Genomic DNA, 24,092 nt, shown 5'->3' with positions numbered 1-24,092 from the left:
AGGGTCGGAGTTTGGCCATCCCTTCCCTAGGCAAATACAAGCCATTAACCTTTGAAGTGTGGGGGTAAGCCCTACTGCAAGGGTTAAGAGCAGTTTTGTGCGGAGTCCTGCTTTAAGCCTCTACTATGCCTTACCCCATGTGACCCGAGTCAGCCAATTATGGAATCTGTAATTCACACACATCAAAATGGATCCTGGTTCCCTTTGTTGTTGTTAGCCCTGCTATACAGACTGCAAGCATACTGCAGATGGCTGAATGCACACAAACCAATGTTTACAATGGCCTAGGCATGTGATAATAGCTTTTTGAAAAAAGGTAAAGAAAATACAGAGCAAGCAGTAATCGTTATATCTGCTGAGCTCCCTGGAGCACGTGAATGTATACAAAGAGCCAATGAGTTTTAAATGTACCGCTAACCTTTAAAGCTCTGGGTACACATTTTTTATACAAATATGTTCCTCAATAGCTACAGGATATGAATCCACTTTGTCTGAACCAAATTCCTTTGCAAATCCGGTTAATACATTGGAAAGAAACAGTGACATTATTGCTGCGCTGTATATAGTCTGCGCAAGGAGAGTAGAGCTGTGGGAGGGACCCAGGAGAGCTACCTGCAGAAAACTATACAGGCTGTGTGCAGAAAACTAGAGGAGGGGGCAGATACAAGACCAGTCACCCTGCACAAGGAGAGCGATCAGCAGTGACTGGTCATTATTACAGGAAGCTTCTGCACAGAGATAAAGTTCCAGACTGGATCTGGAAGAAATACACAAAGCACACCAAGTACCTTGTATTTAGACAAATCGTTTCTCATTCTGGAGTTCAGCTTTAAAAGTAAAATTCTGAAACTTCTCATTAAAAAAAAAAGTACAATTCTGTATCTATTTAGTAAGATGTATATATTATAAACGGATTGATTTGTATATTGTTAAAAAGGTTCTATTTTGATTTTTTTCAGGTTTACTTCTTAAAGAGGAGAACATTCACTCTGTCACCCTGCTGTACCTGATGTCCATACCCAGTTTCTGCATCTTACTAGTGGCTGCAGTGTTACTGGAGCGAGGAGTGGTATGGGAGAGGCCACCAGACAGTGACAATAAACTTTGGTTGTTCATCCTCCTTAGCTGCTTGGGATCTGTTCTGTACAACCTGGCAAGCTTCTGTGTCATCACACTGACCTCAGCTGTCACCATACACGTCCTTGGCAACCTAAATGTGGTGGGGAACCTTGTCTTATCTAGAGTGCTATTTGGAAGCCACCTTACAGTACTTAGCTATACCGGCATTGGCCTCACCTTGGTAGGCATGGGCATGTATCATAACTGTGACTCTATTGTTGGATACATCAACTCCAGAAGATCTGTGCATGTCACAGAAAAACACACAAAGTCTGAGTAAGCGGTCTTTGAGGCCTTGTTCACACCAAGCGCGGAGCAGGTGCAGAGCAGATCAGTTGCAGACCGGATCAAAACTGCGTCCAATGTATTCCAATGGTATTTTTTGCTCCAGTTCACATTGCAGCGTGCAGTTCCAGAGCAGGTGAAAAAACTGCAGCAGGCCCTATTTTACCTGCTCTGGATCTGCAAACGCATCAAAAACGCATGCAAATGCCTGGAACGCACTGAAAGCCCATTTGAAACTTTTAAAAAATATATATTATTTTTTTTTTAGCCAAAAACACGTCAAAAACGCTTCTAAAAGACTAGCGTGCGTGTGCAGAAACCTGACCGGATCTGCTCTGCATTTGGTGTGAACAAGGCCTGAAGGTTCAGCCAGTAAGGAGATCTATTTGTATGTGATGAAAGATTTATTACGTGCTACAGGATGAACGAAGCCTTCGCTGTACCAGAGTGAAGGTCGGCCAATGCCAAAGCTTGTATGGCATCAATGACTGTTTCTTTCCAGAAACGATTTATTAATATGAATAATGTAGTTCTTTTTTTTTCTAGTTTTCTCTGATTTTTCAGAGGAATGATATATTTTCTTATCTCTGATATATTGCAATATACTCAGATGTATAATACCCGGAAAAACAGCCAACACAAGAACTTCTTAACCATACAATGAGTTATCAGCAGTACAAAATAGGATAAAATGTCATATAGTTGTTAGCAAGTGATGCCCATGTCATGTTTTTGTCTTTCGGTAAGGCCCCATGTTTTCCTACATCTGTACTAAATGCATGTAAAGTGTGAGATCACTGCACTACAAGTTCACACAAGAAAAAGCACAACGTGCCAGAATTCATCTCCATAATTAGTTTTCATCTACATAACAACTTTGAATTGTCTTATTTAATAACATAGATGCTCATTCTTATATCTTGTTTCCTATCACAAGCAATCAGGATCCTTGTTTTATTTTGAACTCTGGGCTGAAGAAATGATAGATGGATGCTGATGGGCTCCTCTGGGAATTTTTAGCTCCATAGTGAGCAATGGGGTAGCCAAACTTTGGACCTCCAGCTGTAGTGAAACTACAGATCTCATTAGGCATTGTAAAAACTCTGACAGTCCCAGGCATGAGTCCCAGATGCATGATTGGATTTGTAGTTTCTCCACAGCTGAAAGGCCGACATTTAGCTCCCCCTGCATGTGATCTGAGCAGTTTAAACTACCTATGACCCTTACAAGATAGTTACCTGATCCATCTGATATTGTTCAGCATGATCTGTGGGTGGCAGTATGCCTCACTTCCAATAGGCCATCAGGGTGAATACCTGCAATGCATATATAGGCAAGCATGCATATCATTGTAGCACTCCTTCATGAAAAATGATGGTGGTTGGAAAACATCTGCATAGCTATCTGCAATCTCATATTTAAATGTAACCTGACTTGTATACAATGATTGAGCTAACATCTGCACTTGTAGGGTTTGCCATAACAAACATCTGATTACCTTGAACAGTCCAGCTTGCTGGATAATGTATATGTGATGCATGCTGAGCCTTCTGTTTCTGAGGAATAGGGAAGATTCGGCCCCAGCAACATGTTGTTCCCTAAGGCTACATTCACATTAGCATTCCTGCATTTAGAATATTTAAACGCAGGAGAAATGATCTGGAAAGTATGTGCAAATGTAATTCTTCACGGGTCACTTTCTCCTGCGTTTAGATGCACTTGCCTTTTTGCAGGCTTGCCCGTTTTTTAGAAGCATTTAGGGTGCATTCACATCGAAATATGTGCATTGAACGTGACTCAGTGCAAGTGTGTTCACTTGTGTTGGCATTACATTCTTTTTTTTACACCAAGCTGTATAAAGGTATTGGTTGCCTTGCGTTGATGTCTGTTGCATTGGCAAACGTTAAACACGCGTTGCGCTATGTTGCGCTGACAAAAGTAGAGCCTGCTCTACTTTTTTTTTCAGTGGAGGACAACACACATTATTGGTGTGAACTGCTCCCATTCACACCCACTCATTTTCAGATATCCTTGAGTTGGCACCTGTTGAAAAACGGATGCCAACGCATCTGATATGAATGGGGCCCTAGAGTTTCTAATTAGATTCTGGACGCACAGAATTCTCTTTTCTTTGAAGACAGCTAAACTGATCACATCTAAACCCATGTAAATGCTCAGTTTGAATGATACCATTAAAAATGATTATATGCATTTAGAAATGTCCTGTAAACATATATAAATGGATATCTGTCAGTGCCAATGTGTATCAGGTAAGGCTGCAACAACTAATCGATTCAATCGATGATAATCAATTATGAGAATGGTTAGCAACTATTCTCATTATCGGTTAGTTGGTTGGGGAGGAGAGAGAGAGCGTGAGAGAGATAGATATTGATTTTAATGCAACCAATGGATTCGTTGAAAAAATAATCGGGCAACTAATCGATTATGAAAATAATCGTTAGCTGCAGCCCCAGAATGAGGCCTAACCTGACTGGCCAAACAAAAGCACAAATCAGTGATTGGCTCTTGCAGGAGCATTGCACCCTTTGGTATTATTAGATAAGGCCCAGTATGTATTGCTGTTAACATTACAGATGGATGAAATTCCTTTTTCAGTACGACTATCTCAAAACAAAGGGTTCTAAAAGCCACCGAGGAAATTTGAATGTCTTTATTTGAATTCCTAGAGATATAACAGGAACTGCTCATGTTGCCGTGAGTATTATCTCCTTTGTTCTGTGTAGTCATTGTGATAGCTACAATGACCTGTGACGATGCCCTCTGTAAAAAGTCAGCTCCATGAAGCTACTATAGCCATCCTGTCATACTTTATGTCATATTGCCGTGCATTATCTTGCTTTTCCTCACCCAGGTGCAGCATCTGTAAACTGATGATTTGCAATGTAAAATGAATATTGTATATTGTGTGATTTAGTGGGTGTCCCATTGTAGCTACTGTATATATTTGTAATAAAATCAGTATTACGGTGTTTAGTGCCATTGTTTCAGGACCCTTTTATATGGGAGATCCTTGATTGCACTACTTTGGCTGCAAAGGCAAGGGGTCTCCACCTCGGATGACTGTAATATAGACACTGTTATTGATGATTCGAAAATGCTAGATGTCAGGCTGTTTCTGGATTCAGATCTTGAACAAGCATGCAGATCAGGGAAGCCAAAACCCCCAATTTGCATGCTTGTTCTTATTTACTGACTTAGACAGCACTAAAGCCACCTGATTTTCATGACAGCCAGGGAAATATTATTTGTAGAAGAAGAGGTCAGCAATAGCAGCTTTCATATTTACTCATGGCAGGTTTCCTTTGCTGTGACTAACTACGCTGATTGCCATGATCTTATTAAAGCGGACCAGTACTGTTGGAGCTGTGCCCAAAAAGACAAGCAGGGACCAGTCACCAGTATTGTCTGTTGGCTCCAAGCAGCTGATCTTTTCCTCGTTGTAGACTTACCATGCCTTGTTCTGTACTGTGTGTGTGTAAGTGGCCATCGTGGTAAAGAAAAGGGGCTTTGCTTCCTCTTGTAGGACATGGCCTCTGATGACTGGTGATCTGATGATAGGTTAGATAACAATAAAGAAGCAGCAATAGAGGTTTGGAAGCACAAGTTCTCAAAATGGAAGAAGCAGGAGATCTTTGCATTGCAGATTCAACAATAAAGAAGCAGCAAGAGAGGATAGGAAGCACAGGTCCACAAAATTTAAGAAGCAGGAGATCTTTTCATTGCAGATTCAACAATAAAGAAGCAGCAAGAGAGGATAGGAAGTACAGGTCCACAAAATTTAAGAAGCAGGAGATCTTTGCATTGCAGGTTCTCAAGTACAGCTTCTCCTTCAGCAAGAACAGTGATCTGCACAGTAGTCACATCACCAAATCTCACTCAAAAGCTCTTGAGACAGTCAGAGGCAGCAGTGCCTCAGATGATCTTACACTGCGGTTATTTAGCTATGAGGTTCAAGGTACACATGTGCTATTTTCCGGAGGTACAATTTTCTGCATAGGCACAAATAACATGTCTACATGTTCTCTATAAGATGGCAACATTTTCACTTTTTGAATTCAGGTCCAATGTAAGTCTTGTCAGTTCTAAACCTTGTGATCAGCTGAGGGGATGTTTTCCTGGCTGTACACTGGCATGATGGGAAATCCTCGATATAGAAGGGCATTGACTATGCTACCAGATCTATTGTGAGGTATTCTTTGAAGCTCTGAAAACATATCTTTACAATGAACTTGACTTATGTGCACTGTGTTACCTTTGTAAATTAGTTTTATTTATGTATGATATTCTTGTCTACGTATTCTCCGTAAACTGGTACATTTTATACATGCCCTTACATGACATCTGGATCTATAAGACATACAGGAACTTGAATACACCCATCTGTTTAATATTAAAGGAAATCTGTGCTGAGAGAATTATGTAGTTGCCATGATGTCATGAAGATCCATTGGCTTCACTGCTTTCTTGATCACTGACCCAGAAAAAGTTAACAAATTTGGAGTTCTGACTTTGCTTGCCGCATACTTGTCCAGGTCAATGACTTAGAAAGTACTGAAGACAAGAGACAACCAGGCAACTAACATTTGCAGACAGGGGCCAGCATTGTCACTTTATATTAACAATAGGCGGTTTATTCTTTCGGAACCCTCCATGTACAGCAAAAATGGCACAGCACTTATATGGCTCCCCCGGGTACCCATATAAATGTAAACATAGCACACTGAGCTCGGTCAACTGGGAACAGTCAGTCATGTGCAGAGGAAATTAAAATAGGAATTTTCTCTACCCATGGTTGATGGCTGAAGTGAATGCAGCTTCACTGAGGTATAAGAAATTTACTCATTTAGTAACAAAATTTCATCATTTTAGTGCCAACCATACGTAAGTGAAAACTGGTGGACATTTATATTCCATATACAGATATATTCACAACAATATTGGTGAAATGATGAGATATTCGTAGATATTAGGTGGCACTTAGAGGCAGAGCCTGACAACCTGAATTCAGTTCCTTTCCTAGTATTTAGTGTGATGAAAACACTATTTCCCAGTAATAAAGTCCCCTACATCCAGCAGCGTCAGAACCTGCATTGTGACATACTGGCACAGAGGCTTATAGGTGACCATACATGCCTTGTGTAAGAAAACAAGCACTGTGGGGTCAAATCTGGATTGAAGGCGAATATTACAGCGAAGGCTGCTTTGAACTTTTTTTAAAATTCTTTATTTAGGACAGATACCAAGTACAAGCATATGGTTGAATAATACGATTGTAACCATTGAGCATCTAGTATATACAACACAGATGATCATTGCAGAAATAGCTGTGTAGACCATGAATGTGTTTCCAGTATGCACTGGTTCTCCAGTCCATTCAGTGCAAGAAAAAACATTGATCATAAAGTCTTTATTACATCAAGGTTTACTTGTGATATCCGGCATTTCTTGGGTATTATTTGGCTCACTGTAGGTGTATTCTAAGGCCCCTTTCACATGGGCACCGTCCTTTCTGATCAGCAGGGATCTGTTCACAGAGTCCCTGCTGATTGGAGAAGAACAGAACAGATGTCACTCTTCAGCTTTTTCCTCCATCTTCATGTAAAGACTGCTTATCTTCAATACTACATTTTAGGCCCATTCAGATCTATATGTTGCAGTGCAGCACACCACGTTAGGTGTGTTAGCATTCACTGTGATGTGTTGCAACAATGTGTTTTACTATGCAATGTTTGCATGGATTTGAATCGGCCCTTCTGTGTACTGAGCACATACAGGTTTTCAAAAACAAAGGTTTTCATGACACTTGTACTAAAGCCTACCTTAAAGGCATTGACAAAGCTTGAATCTTTAGCAACTCAAGTTAGCCCATAAAGGGTATCACTTAGAGGTCATTTATACACCGGACGGATGTCATTCATGTGGCACTAGTGCCCCTAGACTGCGCTAAGAAGTATTGGAAATTCCTATACTCATCAGTGCCATCTAGGTAATGCTAGTGCTGTGCAAACAGCATCCGCTTGGCTGTACGCCAGGTGGAATATTTATAAATTAACCCCTTAGTGGTATTTTAATTAAAAAAATTGCAGAGCCATTTGCCTTGTGAAACTGTACGTACGTGCAAAAACAAATATTGTTCGTATATTTTCTTTCCAGGTTGAATGTAATACTAGGAAAGTACCCAATTATGGCCACTAGATGGAGCAGAGGAGCACAGGAACTAAATATCTATTTCCTATGCGTCTTTGCTCTATCTAGTGGCCATAATGCTAATTTTCTTGATATAACATTCAACTTGGAAAGGAAACCAACTAACATACATTTTTGCGCTCTTTCGCACAAAATGTACATGCAGTTTTGCAGGATGAAAAGCTTTGCAAGTTGTTAGTAAGCATTCCAGTGTGGCAGAAGAAATAGTGTGAAAATTCATGAAGGAAAGGAACTAGTTACTTTTAGTTCAGCAAGTGATGCTTATTGATACTGTCACCAGCTACAGGAAAGGTTGTATATTTGTATGACATCAAAGCACTGTTTACCAAGGCACAAGATATTGCACTACAAGGTCTTTTTGTGACGTATAAGATTGGTACATAAATGACATGAAATTTAGTAGCAAACTTTCTTTGTTTTACTTTGTATGTTTTCTGTAAATGAGAAAAATAAATATATGTAAAAACGTTATCTTTTAATTTCCGTGTGATTCTTTTACAGTCATATAGGATATGTGAAATAATGGTAAAAACAATGGTACTTCTTTCAGTGTTTTGTGAAGAGGAAAGCAGATCAGTGGATAATTCTTCTGGTAAGGGGGGTAAGGCAAATGTTTTAATTGGGCTGCGAGGAGCCATTTGTTCTGTGAAACTGACAATTACATTTATTATGTGCGACTAGGGTAAAATTGAATGTATTCTTGTGTAGAATGAATGTAATTGTCAAAAATACCACATAATGGCCACTAGATGGAGCTGAAGAGCACAGGAAATAAAAACTTATTTCCTATGCTTCTCAGCTCCATCTAGTGGCCATAATGTGTGTGTTTTTGTTGTTGTTTTTTTTGACATTCATTCTGTATAAAAAAAAAACCCATTCAGTTTTCCCTAAATACACATCTCTGCATCATCAAGAGATGTACTCCAAAATCTAATGTGGGTTACCTGAACTATCATTCAGTGGTGGTGTGGATTGAGGAAAAAAAAGGTTCCTGCTCACCTTTCCATGTGTTGTGATTCCCTGACAGGTCATTCCAAAGACCTGGGTTTCCCTAACCCCATACAAGATAACTTGCAGTACTCTGGATAGGTGAAGTGTTAGGAAGACGGATTATTTTTTAAATAAACCCCAGCCATGTCTAATGGTGGCCATACACGCATTGATCTGATTGAACGTTTCTTTACAGAATCACACAACATGATCGATTCTATTAATTATTGATGAGATATACTGTATACTGTGCCATCTATCGATTTAGATCAAACCCAATCAAAATTCCATTGAAATTAGTATGATTGGCCTGGACAGAAAATCGCATGTACAGTATGTGTACACATATGGCACCTCGAACGATCTTTTCATGCAATTCTGTTTATTTAAATAATTTTCAAATAGCTGTTTTTGATCGATGATGTTGTCGATTATATAGACTGATCACATCTTACAATTTAACTTATGTGTTGGTGGTAATCAATCGTCTGATGGTAACTCTTCTACCAGTCTGAAAATAATTCAAAAATAGGATTGTGCATATAAGTGCTCCATGTATGGCCACCCTAGGTTCAATGTCTGTTTGAAAATATAGATTGCAAATGCAATGATAACATAAAAAGTAGCAGATGGATTTTCATCAAATGTGATAGACACAAAATAAAACAGGCAGATTTTGTATATCTCAGCAACTTTTGGACCACACAGATGGGTGATTCATATCTCATTAGCTCTCAATGGGCAGCTTTACAGTTCCTGACTCGTTGGCATTTTAGAGTAAGACCCCCTCTATCATGTTTGTGTGACAGCTTGCTATGTGAGATTAGTATGGAACATTCCACACAGGGTGCAAAGGCTACAGCAGCTGATCTCCTCTTTTAGTGTCCTAGCTGGCAGCTGTCCCCTTATTTCCAGGTATAATCCCAGGCGTTGAAGATTTGTCCCTAGAAATGTTGATAGTTTTCAACAACCGCCAAGTGCCATATGGTTTCTTAGCTTTATGCTTCTTTGCTTTTTATATCCAATGCCTTGTGGGACTTGTAGTTCCACAGCGGCTGGAGTGCCAAGGTTGCCTATCCCTGTTCTAAACCTTCCTCCTGTACTAAAAAGTGTTCAGGGTCATTTACTAGTCGGATGCAAGCACGTTCAATTCTGCAGCACCCACCTTTGCAAGCATTGGATACCGAGGCTCTGTTATGTGAATGACCAGTAGTTATGAGCCGAACAGATGCGAGTTCAGTTCCAATTCGAACTTTAGAACATCCAAAAAGTTTGAATGCAAACTCTAACTCAATGCAAGTCTATGGGGGTAGAACTTTCAAAAACAATTGTCCCCTTTAAGAGAGCTTATATGCAAGTTATTGCCCATAAAAAGTTTATGGGGATCCCGGTACTGCCCTGGGGGACAGGAATCAATGAAAAAAAAAAAGCCTTTTAAAAAATACCGTTTTTGAAAGGAGCAGTGATTTTAACATCACTTACAGGGTAGGAATATGAATGAAAAATTCCTGGGGGGGTCCCCTTAACCTGCCTGTAAAGTGACACATCTGTACGATGTATAAAACCTGCTTACAGCAAAACTGACATTTCTAAAGAAAAAAAATGACATGGAATGTTGGGAGCGACCAAATAAAAAAAAAAAGAAATGGGGACAAGGGCCTCTTCCCCACAAGCCCTGGGGCATTGGTTGTGGGGGTGCGGGCAGGGGGTTTATTCACATCAGGGTACCCCTTTAATAAAGGGGCACCCAGATGCCACCTCCCCTTGTGAATGAGTAAGGGGTACTTGTACCCCTACCCATTCACTAAAGGGTTAAATAAAATTGTAAAGAAAAAGTCCAGACTTTTGAAAAAATCCTTTATTTGGAAAAAAACCCCCAAAAGATATGTTTTTGACAAGTTTTTTTTTTTTTTAAACCCCAAAAATGGATCCTCCAACGTAATCCAGGGTCAATCACGACATCCAGCGTTGCCCACGACAACGGCTAGTACTGCGTAGAGATTTGCTCCACCCTGGGTTTTGTGCCTGAGCAGACTGGGGAGCTTTGTACCGACCGGTGTGGCAGTTTGTTCAATAGAAAGATAGGAGGTCAGGGCAGCACAAGGTTGTACCTAGTTGATAGTAAGGGAAACTCTGTGTGTAGTAAGTTGCCAAAAGGCAAGGGTTTATTTCCATGGGTTTTTTTCTTTTTGCTTGTAAATAAACTAAACGTGTGTTTTCACCTAAAGACATTGCTGTGCCTATGTACTGTGTAGTGAACTCATCCAGCGAGTCACACACACCTGCTGCCAAGCTAACACCCACTATCTATCTATTTATAGATAGGTAGATAGATAGTGGGGACCCCAGGGGTACACATGCTTTTGCTAGCTACCTTCAAAAAAACAGACTTTTTTCAGCAAACATAAAATACAAAGCAAAAAGTCCTTCCACAACATTGCACAGCTTTGTGCGATCTGGTGGTCTCACCTAGACCAAAGTCCATCTGCTTCTGAGCAGCTAAACACAGAGCTGTCTGTCTATCAGCTCCACACTCCTTCCTCTGTCTCTCACCAGTGTTACCTTTTTAACAGCAAGGGCTGTAGGGGAAATAGCTACCCTAACCTTTGTTTGTATTGATCTTTCATCCATTCCTACATCATTGTTTAAATAAACAAACGTTCTTAACCATGAAAGCTCATATTCATGGTTTCATGGTTAAACTTTTCCTACCATGTAAATTACCATAAGTACAATTTTTTTTTCCAACTGAGGACTGTATTAACAGTCAGAATTTTGTTTGTTTAAATAAGACAGGAGAAACATTTTCCCACCTGCGCTTTCAATTTTTCTTGTCACTACGGTGAAAAGCGATTGTCAGTTTGTCGCCATTAACTATTAGAAAGCAATACGAAAGTTCCAAAAGTGAAACTATTTCAAACAAAACCCTACTGGTGTATGGCCAGCTGGTGGCAATGGCTGGTCTTTGTCTGCAATGGGTGCCGTGTCTGACCTGTGTAGGCAGGCATAATAAGATTCAGGAGGGGGTTGAGCAGGTTTCTTGCCTGTCACATTCCACATTCTAATGTTTACTACCAGCATCTACACTGCAGCCATTATTCCCAGTTACAAACTTGGAGATTTATAGTAAATACTTGTGTGATTATGTGGTTTCCCTAGATGTTCAAATAAACGTCCCAGTCCCTGCAGCCTAATGACCTGGGTGGGCCCCTTCAGGTAACGTGTCACCTAGCCTCTAACGCGGCCACTCCCAGGAAACTTGCTCCAAGTCTCACTTTGCTAATACAAAGCTGTAATGTGGCCTCTCAGCCTGAACAGAGAAGCATGACTTTTATCATACAGGTCACAGCGTGCGATTACAGTTTGGGGTTTCCTGCTTTATTTCCTTCTATTTGACATCTCTCTTCTTGACATCTTGAGCACACGTCTTACAGCTATGGCAATTGAACCTTCTCTGGTAAGGATCATTAACATTTCCAAACAGCTTGGTCAGTAAAAAGCTCAAATTGTCCTGGCTGCAGCATAAGATTTTATATTTGTGTGTTATGTACACATACCAGACTTTATATGTTTCATAAAATAAAGGGTTTGTCAGGGCAGGCATGCAAGTACAAGCTCTGCCTGTCAGCATACCATACAATTGGTACCAGTTATATTGGCAGCAGAGCATTTACAATTTTAATATCGATATATTAAAGAGCCAGAAAAGCATGGATGGAGGTGATCTCAATGATTATTAGATTGTATTACTGATAACACTGGAAGAATGTTCAGAAAACTAGGGGTTGTCCTATAGTTCTGAATATTTTGTGCACTACTCTTAAAGTGAAAGGAAATCTATATGTATTACTTTTTTCTTAAACATATTACTTTCTGCCACTTTCCTTCTTAGTTGAGCAGATACCGCTGTTAAATATTTGTATAAAGTTCTTGTCTGCATTTCTTCCGATAGTTGGGTGACATTGTTACCTTATATGTGCACTGCAAGCATATCTTCCAACTGTCCCTCATTTGGAACCAAGTCCCTCTGTCCCTCCTCAGTTGTCCTTCTTTTTGGTCTCATGTACAGCTATCTATGAAAAGGTTCTATTTCACAAGCCAAAAGAGTTATTATGCACTAAAACATTTTATCTTATCTCTTATATTTGTAAGAAATAGTGAAAAAAAAGATTATTTTGGCATAGAAAAATTCCTAATGATCCAAATATCTGGGGCTGTGGCAGGGGGGTGTCTGCTGCCTAAATACATTGTGCTGAAAGGTGTCCCTCTTTCTTATCTCAGAAAGTTGGGAGATATGTTGTAGGGAGTGGCAGCGTTGTCACCCTCCCGTGTGTGCTCCTGGGTAGAACTATGGATGGACAGGTCTGTGAAGGTTCTCATTCATCCAGGTCATGGTATTGCTGTAAAAAAAATAAATCAAGGTAACTGGACTTGCTGTACTATGCTGTAATGTCTTCAAGAAAAATACAGCAAGTCCATTTGCTTTGATGTGGGTTTTTTTTTTTTTTTTTTACAGATATAGGTGGTCTTGCCTATGCACAGCATGCTGACCACCCCTGGTGTAAGCTCATCTTTACATATTCCTGTGTATGAGCACATGCAGCCACAAGAAGTACTATTGCCCTGTGCTGCTGACTCATGCGCAACACTCAAGTGAAAAGTTTAAAAAGAGTCGGAAGCAATTTGTTTCCCATAAAATAATGGTAATTTTGATGTAGAAATAGATGTAGAAATGATCCTTTTCAAAAGGTTTTTTTTTAGCTTAGTAGTAATTTAAAGGAAATTGTAATTTAAAGGAAATTGTACTGAGAGGAATATTTGGGCTACCATTGCGGGCCTCGTTTTGGAAATTGTTTTGTCTGGCTTCAATATTTTCTGAGCCATTGACCCAGAACAGGCATTAATATCATGAAAGCAGAACTCCTGATCTTCTTACTTGTACTGAAGCCATTGGGTTTGCATGACAGTCAGGGAACTGGCATTTCATCAGGAGGGTTTAGCAAGCCTACATTTTTCCTCAGTGCAGTGACATCCGTTCCAATCAGCAGGCGCTCCAAGCACGGATTCCCTGCTGATCAGAACTGAAGGCGTCCGTGTGAAAGGGGCCTTAAGCTAGCCATACACCTATAGATTTTCTATGGTCAGATGGAAAAAGTGCAACAGATTTCTCAATCTACACTAAACTGTGTGGATGGAGCAATCTCTCACTGGGCCAAGCTTCAGTATCTTGCTAGTCGGCCCCGCTGGCTGTCAAAATACCTGAACAATCTGATTGGATGCAGGCATTGTTCAGGTATTTTGACAGCCGTCTAGCAAGATTCTGAACTTGGCCCAACGGGAGATTCCTCCATCCACACAGTTTAGTGTAGATGGAGGAATCTGTTGCACATCTTCTATCTGACCATAGAAAACATGCAGATAATCTATAGGTGTATGGCCAGCTTTAGAGATTTTAAGTGAAGCACAAGCAATGTTGTCAGCTCACTAATGGAAGTTAGGAGTTTTCTGCACACAATACATGAAGGCGCACTCCATATTCATAAAATGTTGGCTTTCTACAAACTGATTAGGGTAAGGATATGAAATGCAGATTTATCTGTTACTTGGTAATAATATATACCAACAGATCAACATATTTTTAGTTAAAATGATAGCAGCCCATGTATGTTAGTACAGACCTGAGACTACTTTTAGGATCTTAAATACAAAAACTTAAATACACCAGTGATTATCTCATAGAAAAGATGAGGAGAGCTTGACATCAGATATTATAGTTAATTATATTTTGTTTCAGATTTGATTTGTTAGAATAAAATAATGTATTACCCTCAAATCTATGGGTCTACCTGACGGGAACATATGCAAATGTATTGTTGGCCCCTGCAATACATACAGCATTTGTTGGTACATTCGTTTGATTATACACATAGTTCATATTGAAAAGAAAACCTGACTGTATGTGGTCAACACCTTATGGCTGGGCTAAAGCAGAGGCAGGAGAGTTGCCCACCTTGGACACTGTGGATGGTGGGGCTGGAGCTGGGGTGGAAGCCTCTTCCAGCTCTGCATCACCCCAGTCATTTCCAGCATTCTGCATGATCAGCCTATCAGAATGACAGCTGAGCCCTGTTCTTTACATCGGGGGAGTGTAATCTGCAAGTAACCTCTGTGAGTGTGTTTGTGACAGTGGGCCCTGCTCTGTGTCACGAGCATTGCATGCTCATGAACAGCTAGTACAAGTCAGTAGTTGAGCTTTGCTAATTACACCGGGAGAGCTGCTCTCTCCCGGTGTAATCTGCAGGACTAGTCTGTCAATTAAAACATTTTGCACCTTCATAAAAGGGACAAATCACAAAATTATCACTTGTGTTAAACTATTAGCTCCCCTAATTTCCAGATGTAAGAACACATTTTGGATTTAATAATGCTCCCTTATAATCATAATGTTGGCGCGCTTAATTTCCAGACGGAAGAACAAATTTTGGATATCATAATGGAAATGAAAACCTGGCTCTGTTGTACCATGCTTATTATGACTACATCACAAATATTTAACCATGTTGAACCCCCCCCATCCCATTTCATTTTTGTATGGACCACATTGGGTAATCTTAGGGCTGTCATTTCTGGCCAGCCATTGTGCATGTAGATGTTTAATCTCCGTGCATCTTAGCTCAGTGGGAGGGCTTGCTTTGGCATCCTTGCCTTGTGTGCCGGAGGTCCTTGACTGGGCACCGGTTACCATTAGGTATTATTTTGCTATATTGACTTCTTGAAATGTTTTGCAGTTTAATTTTGTTTGTGTTTCAGTTAGACACCTGTACTTCTCATCTAAAGACATCTTTAAAGAGCATCCACAAGGTAATACTATCATAAATCTTTTTGATCATAAAAAGCTCTAGCTAGGATAAAACATTAAAACTGTGAATGTAATATTAGGTATATTTTTTTTCTTTTGTTGTGTGTGAGCTTCTGACTAATGGTCTGGTGACAACAACAGTTATACAAATTGTAGTGAACTGATCAGAGTAAAATATCTGCACTGATTATTTTAGTTGGTGGTCCATAAATGCAATCAGTTATTATCCCTTACAATGGCATTGGGCTGCAAAACTTATAATTCATGATGCAAAGGTTTTTGGGGAATAAAATTACAAAAATTTACAAAAATCTGGATAACTGGATGCTAAAGCAGTCCTCGCCCATGAAAAAACCTCCTCTCATCTGCCGCCTCCGCCTACCCACCCACTTACACAAATGCAGTTTTTTCTATTTAACAGTAAATACCTTTTTTGAGTCCTTAGAGATCCACTACCTGATTCCTTGCCTAGGCAAGGTTAACGCACGTCTGGCCACCTGCTGCTTCACTGGATGTCCACGTCACACATCCCAAGAGGCAGTTTCAGGGTGAGAGCTCACACATAGCAGATATTGTGTGGTGTTTTTTGGGGGTTTTTTTTATCCTCAAATGGGGTATTTATTAGGGATTTGAAATTTTACTTTGGCTAGGTAGAGTGAAGTTCCCCTTTAATAAAAAGTATGATTTCCTTCTCAACATAAAGGTGATACAGAAGGCCAATGAAATTTTGTGTGGTATCAGCCAGCCCTCTGTATGCAGTGAAGTACTGATGTCCTCTCGGGGGACTGATTACATCTCAGGTATGTTTCTGTATTATATATTCTCCTTCTTTGCTACAGCAACATGTTCTTACAAGGTGTCTTCATTCACTGTTATGCAAACACATACACTTCACTCTCCCTGCTTCCTGCATGTGTGTTGTAAAGTAGCCACCACTCCAACCTCAACCATGACTACAATCTCACATTTAGTTAGCTAATTTGTATTGAGATTGTGGTCTATCACAGGAGTGAGCTTGGAGCAGTGACCACTTCACAACACACACAGGGACCATGTGGAACAAAAGTAGCCACCCTCCAGAAGGAAGGGCAGTGTCAGCATGAATTCAGAGATGATTTGAGAATTTACAGCCCAGTGATACACAAATTTCTGTTACTAATTAAGGTACTTGAATCCATTTGTAATATTTAACACCTGAGTTAACATTTACTTTTGGAATAAATGGAGTTTCTCAAATTAAAACCACACTGACTGTTAGGATTTTGTTTGAGAATTTCTATCCTGCTCCCTTGATTTATTTATTATTTGTCACTACAGTAAAAATTGATTGCCAATTTGACCCCATTAACTATTAGAAAATGGAACAAATTTTCAGAGAACGATTTTTTCAACTAAAATCTACTCGTGAATGGAAAGCTTAACATTTGTTTTTGCCCCTTTCACATAGAATGAATGCACATGCAGTTTAGCAGGATGAATAAACGCACCACTAAAACACCACCCAAGTGCTTAAAATGTACAAGTAGTAGTTTTGTATATGTTTTCTTTATTTTGGCCAGGATCTCTAAATTCCTTTTCACACGTTCACCAGTTTTCCCTTACATAATTTGATGAAAAATCAGTTGTTAACAGAGTTCAAAAGCTCAAGATAATCCGTTGAGAAGTTGACTCCTTCTTTCCCTCTCCGAGTTAAATCCTGTGCCATGGTGCACCCTGTATTAAATGTTTAAATCCAAATTTAAAAAAAAAAAAGGTTAAAAAAAACAAAATTGACCCAAAACCATTATTGTTTATCTTTAAAATGAAGTTAATTACCAAAACCACCCCCCATAGTATGCACTTACCCCTCACTTCTACATGAAACTAGAAAAGACTATTTGGCCTTCGTATGTGGCCTTTGTCGCAAAGGAAAACACTGATAATTGTGTCTGTTGATAAAACATCACGGGACCCTCACACCTGTTTTCTGGACAGGGACCATCCTTATAATGAGGCAGCTGCGTGGGGGGCCGGTGTCCCACCCAGCTCCTGGCAACCAGTGACATCAGTGAGTTGGGAGGGATGCCGGACAGCCCTGGAGGCAGCGGTATTGTGCACCACCAGCACCTTCCCCCACCTTCAGTGCTTTAAATGGCAGATGGGGTGTCAGGAGTCCTGCCACTTCATCAAGAACCACAATCACTTTGCTAGTCCCACTCTCTTTCTGTCCTCTGATTTTGCACTTAAAAAAAGGAGAAGATAGAAGGATTAAAGCCTAGTGCGTTTTGTTTGGCTTATTGCAGGTGTGATTGAAGTGTATAGAGTATCGAAAAGAATGGAAGGAGGAATGAAAGCATTCAATATTGACTGTGAGAGGTTACAACTTGTACTAAGGGACATTGAATTAGCTTGGAATAATTTACAGGCCTTTCTGTCCATGTCTCCCAGTGTACTTCAGAAACTGGTAAGTACCTATCACAATTTCTACTTTTTAAACTTTCCACTTTTCCAGCCAAATTTGAAAAACCCCCACTATATGTTTCATATGCGTTCCCATTCACACAGCATACCTAAAAAATATTTCTTACCTTTCTAGTTGTTTCTTTGGAGCAGCATTATACATAGGACTTCATGGGTGGCTTCTGCAGCTTTGAAAACATGTCAATGTAGAGATAAGAGACAGACAGGAGGGACAAGACCTAGAAACAATGCATTTACATACAAAGTCTTGAGTTCTTCCACCCTTTGCTAGGACAGACAGTCTGACAGCAGTTAACTAATAATGAAATCTTCTAGCACAGTACTGACAGGGTTAATATCAAAAACAGTTCCCCTGCCCTTCATTAACATTCCATAGCAATGGATGCTTAAAGTGACATTAAACCCTCAGATTTTTTAACATAAAACAATACTGTAATGTGTGCCTTACTGTAATCCATGGTTGTTTCCCTTTGTTGTAAAAAGAGAGCACTCAAAACGGTAAGCTGCACTTTTTTATTTCTACTTTTGAAGCCAAAATTGGGAAAAACCCCTCTATATGTTTATGTCTTCCTATTCACACAGCATATGTATGATAAATTGTAAGGTGTGTGGGCAGCTTTAGGACAAACCGAGCATCTCCTCATTAACATACAATGTCCTCAGGGCTTTAACCCTTTGTTGGGACATACAGTCCTGCTCATCTAGTTTACAAGTGACAATGAAAGTTATGCTATGTGATTGCGAACATATGAAAATGATAACGTAGGTGTTATCCCTATTTGCCTGCTATCCAATATAATACATTTGTCGAATGTTGTGTAATCTTATTGGAAAGGAAGCAAAGCAAGCAGGTTTGGGACTGCAGCTTCTAGTTCCAGTAGAATTGGTCAGCTGTAGAGTGTGAGAAGCTCAAGTGTAGTGTGAGAAGCTCAAGTGTGATTCCACAATGCAAGTCCCACTTTAAAGAACAACTCTGGGCTTTGAAAATATTAAGCGCTGCAGTGGGGCTAGCCCCTGAACTGCAAGGGATCAGTGCTCATTTTGGTCTAGGGTGTAATATAAAAATAGATATACTCACTCAATCCTCTGTCCCATCTCCCCTTGGCTCTGGAGGTCTAAGCCTCATTGGCGTCATCATGTCTATGCACGGTCCATTTACTTCTATAAGACGTGAGGACAGTAAGTCATACCACAGCCAGAACAAAAGGGGGGAGGGGGGAGTGGTGAGTGGTCACCTCCGCAGGACCAAGGATCAGGTGAGTATATTTTTTTTTATTTTGCACCCGAGACCAAAACGAGCACAAAACCCTTGCAGTGAGGGGGGTAGCCCCACTGCAAGGGCTAATTTTTTTAATGCCTTTAGTTGTTTTATAAGAGCAAGCTGACAATATTTGCAAGGTAACAAATTAGGTTATGTTGGGTCATGTCATTACTTTCATCAAATACAAAAAAAGAAAATCAAGTGGTTTGATTTCAATTTATGTACAGTAGCCATGTCTATTCATATAACACCCCGGTTATGCACAGGGCAGCTGTGCACCCAACACCACTGATCTATAGCACAAACACCATCTATAAACAAGAGAGCCATTCATTCCAAATTGTCTATGGCTATTTTAGGTTTGTTGGCCCTCTAGCAAGGTATGGGCTCTATGGCTGCCAGGAAGTAGTGCTCAGTGAACAAGTAAGATGGAATAAAAAAGACTGGTTGTCTCAGTTTGCTTTTATGTGCTTTCATTTATGTTTGTATGTGTATATGCATTCCAGACCAGAAAAAATGTGACATGCATAACTTTATAAAAGCTCTTTCTAGCTTTTTATGCCATCTGTCATGCTTTTAGGGATGTTTCTCCTCACTTCCTGTCCAGGTGACAGGAGTCAGGAGGACCGGAAATGAGGGAAAATCACTCCAGTTGGGACAGTGACAACACCAAAAACACATGTCCTAGTGGAGTGGGAGAAGAATAGAACCCATGTAACATTTTCATCTGTCCTCATTTTTTGTCCTGGGGTCACAGTGGTGGACACAAAGCACATGCCCCTGGTGGAGAAATAGACGGCAATAAAAACCTGCCAATAGCTAGGCTTTAAAAAACTTATTTAAACACACTGAATATTCACTGACTAATAAAATGGACCATATTTAGGTCCTCCACAAACAAATATTGAGTTATTATAGAGACATGGTGGGACATCCCAAACATAGAAGTCACTGCAAAACAGCTAGTCCCATGGCATTCCATCAAGCTTCTAAGTCTACAGCAGCAGAGCACTATGACAATAGTGTCAACAGTCTTTTACTGAAAGTGAATGACAGGCTGGGAACATGTTGTTACCCTGGAGTACTATGACATGCCAGCTTTAACTAATTCTTGTAGTGTAGAATACAGCCCCCTTCCAGCATGTTCTTCTGGGTCAGTTACTATGATGGGCAGCCCTACTGTCCTAAAGAAACATAAGGTAGGCAGACGGGACAGTTCTCAACACTACCAGAAAGAAGTCAAATTGGTGCAAACATTGTACTGCTGCAACCTGTTAAGTACATTTTTGGCATTACTAGGTTTATTTAACTGAGGGCGCGTGGACATTTTTAAACATCTTTTCCCGATCCTGCGTGGGCCCGAGACCGGCATAGGGGTCTCTGCACTTATATCGGAGGAAGATCAACACACTTCCAGCAGCTAATCTCCCCTCCGATCCCTGAAAGCAGAAGCAATGTGCATTAGATCACTTCTAGTTTGTGTGTCCTTTCTTTGGCTGCTGTAGCTGGGGAAGCACGATCTCTGCTTCATCAGCTTCTGAGGGGTCCTTGGATGACATTGGGGGTCTAATAGAAAATGTTATTCTGCATTTTAAATACAGATTTTGCTCAGTATAATTTATTAACCTGGAAAGAATAGCATATCATAAGAGAAATGACATTCATTGATGAATGGCTCTGCAAATTGTTTATAAATAGACAAGAGAGGTGAATTTATCAAAAGTGGAGCAGATGAATTCTGGAGCAGTTGCCCATGGCAACTGCTCCAGATTTTGTCAGCTCCAGTTTTTATAAATTCCCCCCAATGTGTTTAAAGTGCACATACTCATAGCAACTAATCACATTTGGTATTTTACTGATTTTTATTACAGTACAGTGGTTGTACAATGTAATTATTTGCTTTGAGTTGCTGCACATTCTGACTGTATTGCCCAACATTTCACATAAGAGTTTTTCACAGCAGATATTATAAAGACTTTAATAATTATTGAAGATATTCAACTTTTCCACTTTTTTTGTTGTCACCTTAACAGCCCTCCTCATCAGCTTTTGATTATGAGACTAAAGAAATGCCGTGCGACTCAAGGCTTTGTCTTCAAAGGTGCTGTGGTGTATGTCTGCTGGACAGATTGGACCAACAGGTGAACAATCAAGAATTACTTGTTTTCTGTGCATAGGAAAAAGAACCCCATCTGTGATCTGCTGTCCTTCTTTGCCTAAGAAGAAAGCGTACATACCACCTGCCATTGACATTGGGAGTGTTCAGAATAGATTTGTACACATACAAGTTACAACAGAATGTTCAGTGATCTCCTCTTCAGTTTGTGTCCACAATGCAGTAAGCACAAGAGGGCAAGGCAATTTCCTTACACTAGACATAAAAACACACAATGACTAGTGCAAATAACTATGCAGAAATAGATAAACATCCCAGTACTGTGCTAAACTTTGTAATACTTCCACTTAAGGCGTGTTAAAATGTTTGCTTTAAGGGCTTATTTAGACGGGCGTGCACTCCCGTAAAAAGACCCGATCCCGGAAGAGACAGGTGCTGCGTGTAGTAGCGCACAGCAGCCTGTTCTTCCCTATGGGAGAATGTGGCTGCGTGCAATTACACATGGTCACATGCACATGGTATGCTGAGATAAATTAACTCCTATGCACATGGATGGGAGTTGCCCCATCCTGGGCTGGCCAATCAAAATGGCCAAAGATGCCACACTTTGAAGAAGACCATTGGCACCAGTGAGGTAGCTCATGGACATCACATCACTGAAACTACTATATACACTGAGTGGCCAGATTATTATGACCACCCCATCAGTACTTCGTTGGGCCATGAGATGACTCCACGAGATGACTTCGTTGGGCCGCCTCGTGACTCCACGAGATGTTGAAAGGTGATGCAAGGAATCTGACACTGCACTGTTGCCCTTCTGTTGTCTTGTACCAGTCTTGCCACTCTCCGTTCTGCCCTAACATTGACTAGTCGCTGACGGCCACAATTCACACGTTCAGACCCAGATTTTCGGCTGACAGTCCAGTCTTTAAACACTTTAACAACAGCTGCTCTTGAACATTTAACGAATTCTGCTGTTTTGCTGATACTCGCTCCATGGCTCCGAGCGCCAACAATCATCCCACGTTAAATTGCGTTGTTTACCCATATCTTCAGAAAAAAAAATCACTTCTACTGTCGTGGTAAACAACCTGCTTCCCTATTTATAATGGTCTGGCCCTCTAGCAACTTCAGCGCGAAATTATAGCTAATTAGCCTACAAACTAAAGGTGGTCATAATAATCTGGCCACTCAGTGTATTTTCTTTAATCTCACACTTCAGTCATTCCTCTTACTTATGCTCAAAAGCTTACTTAGTCCTAATTCACTCTCAATATGTATTATATCACTTACTCCAAAGCCTAGCATCCCTCCTCCAAACATTTAACACTTCTCAGAAATTTGTTCTAAAACTATGTCATCTGTCAAATATCCTCCAAATACTTTTCAGACCACTGTCATTTATCAGACATCCTAATCCATCCTCTGTCACTTATCACACATTATCATTTCTCCTCCAAACCTCTGCGATCTATCACACATCCTGGATCCTCCTCCAAACCTCTGCCACTCATCACACATCCTGGACCCTCTTCCAAGCCTCTGTCACCTAACACACATCCTGAACCCTCCTCCAAACCTCTGTCTCTTATCACACATCCACATCCCTTATCCGAAACTATGCGACTTAGCACACATCCTTACGGTTAAAAACAGAGGTTTAGATACACGTCTTCTGCAGAAAATGTGAAAGCCGAGCCAAGGCACCTCTATATAGTGCGGTCCTAACTCTAAACTATGAGAGTCTCCATCTTGGAGCACATGTGGCAAAAGATTAAATTGGGTGCAGGTTTGTCAGGTGGAAGCCCAACCTCCCTTTAAGGCACAGGGACGCTTTTTTGCATGCTGACTGGTGAGTGTGCTGGGAAAATTTTTGCTATTACTGTTTAAAGCCCTTCCATGTGCACCTTGCTGTAAAGCTGGTAAAAAATTGAGGAGTGCGTTTGCCATTTGTTTTGCTTATCACACATCCTGAACCCTCTTTCAAACCTCTGTCACCTATCACACATCCTCATGCAATTCTTTGTCACTCTTCACACATCGTCATCCCTCCTCCTCCAAAACTTTGTCATTCATCACTCAACCTCATTCCTTAATTCAAACCTTTGTCCCTTATATCACCTCCACATCCCTCCTCCTCCAAACGTCCTTCACTCACCATGATATTTTCAGTCCTCTTGCAATCATCAGTCACATGTCCTTCTCAAAATATATCTCTCCCGCCTGCCTATAATTTTTTTTATATAGGGTAAATAATGTAAGTTTTGTTTCCATTTCTTTCCAGGTCCCACCAGAGCCCATTGGGAACATGCTGGAGTTTGGGGGACGCCTCTATCACCCAAGCTGTGCCAACTTTTGGCTACACTGTGTGGACTCCAGTCTGCCTGTATTATCTTGTCACAGTAACTGTTCAGTTTGTGTTAAACTAAAGGAAGAGATAATGTGACCTAATGGAATTTCAGGCCATCTTATTTATTTTATTCTGTGGTGCTGTTACACATTCAAGATGAAGAGGATCTGGAGGTTAAGTCAGAGACCACTGTGGAAGACACAAATATTGAAGCTGTGCATGCAATCTTGTGAAATACACACCACACTTTGCATTGTTTACAGTCTCACAGAGCAATGTTACATTTTGATGCAAATTTTGAATATTTTATTTGGACAGTACTGATCATTTTATTTTGCAAGGGCCACCCTTTATAGTTCAGGCAATTATGGTACCATCCCTTCTATTACTGTCAACATAATCTGAAACTCTGATTTCA

At 40.4% G+C, this 24,092-nt stretch overlaps 2 protein-coding genes and 1 long non-coding RNA gene across 4 annotated transcripts in view; 2 read left to right on the top strand and 1 right to left on the bottom strand.

Moving 5' to 3' along the window:
* SLC35E4 (solute carrier family 35 member E4) overlaps nt 1-2,132 on the top strand; it is a 19,491-nt gene extending 17,359 nt beyond the window's left edge. For both annotated transcript variants that reach the window (XM_018572498.1, XM_018572497.1), the window contains exons 4-5: nt 960-1,407; nt 1,762-2,132. In XM_018572498.1, the coding sequence (XP_018428000.1) occupies nt 960-1,399 (440 nt within the window). In that variant the 3' untranslated portion in view covers nt 1,400-1,407; nt 1,762-2,132. The remainder of the gene's footprint in view (nt 1-959; nt 1,408-1,761) is intronic.
* Nucleotides 1-4,386, bottom strand: part of LOC108800511 — a 20,169-nt gene extending 15,783 nt beyond the window's left edge. The window contains exon 1 of the long non-coding RNA XR_001942105.1: nt 4,168-4,386. This is a non-coding gene — a long non-coding RNA (uncharacterized LOC108800511). The remainder of the gene's footprint in view (nt 1-4,167) is intronic.
* Nucleotides 4,387-5,040: 654 nt separating this feature from the next.
* Nucleotides 5,041-23,803, top strand: LOC108800507 (synergin gamma-like). Its single transcript, XM_018572493.1, has 7 exons — nt 5,041-5,383; nt 15,023-15,024; nt 15,436-15,486; nt 16,188-16,284; nt 17,767-17,927; nt 21,239-21,346; nt 23,609-23,803. The coding sequence occupies exons 1-7, from the start codon at nt 5,041-5,043 to the stop codon at nt 23,768-23,770; spliced, it is 924 nt and encodes a 307-aa protein (XP_018427995.1). The 3' UTR covers nt 23,771-23,803.
* The last annotated feature ends 289 nt before the right edge of the window (nt 23,804-24,092 follow it).

The sequence above is a fragment of the Nanorana parkeri genome, unplaced genomic scaffold (assembly GCF_000935625.1).
Source record: "Nanorana parkeri isolate BGI_ZX_2015 unplaced genomic scaffold, ASM93562v1 scaffold2051, whole genome shotgun sequence".
Taxonomy (NCBI): domain Eukaryota; kingdom Metazoa; phylum Chordata; class Amphibia; order Anura; family Dicroglossidae; genus Nanorana; species Nanorana parkeri.
The sequence above is the reverse complement of the archived record's forward strand: the minus strand, read 5'-3'. Positions and strand labels throughout refer to the sequence as shown.

Bases quoted from the DNA above. Each gene is read 5' to 3' on its own strand.
- LOC108800507 (XM_018572493.1), top strand. From the start codon at position 5,041: ATGGAAGAAGCAGGAGATCTTTGCATTGCAGATTCAACAATAAAGAAG. The intron at 16,285-17,766 runs GTATGTTTCTGT...GGCTTATTGCAG, and splicing joins GGGGACTGATTACATCTCAG to GTGTGATTGAAGTGTATAGA. The intron at 17,928-21,238 runs GTAAGTACCTAT...TCACCTTAACAG, and splicing joins CCAGTGTACTTCAGAAACTG to CCCTCCTCATCAGCTTTTGA.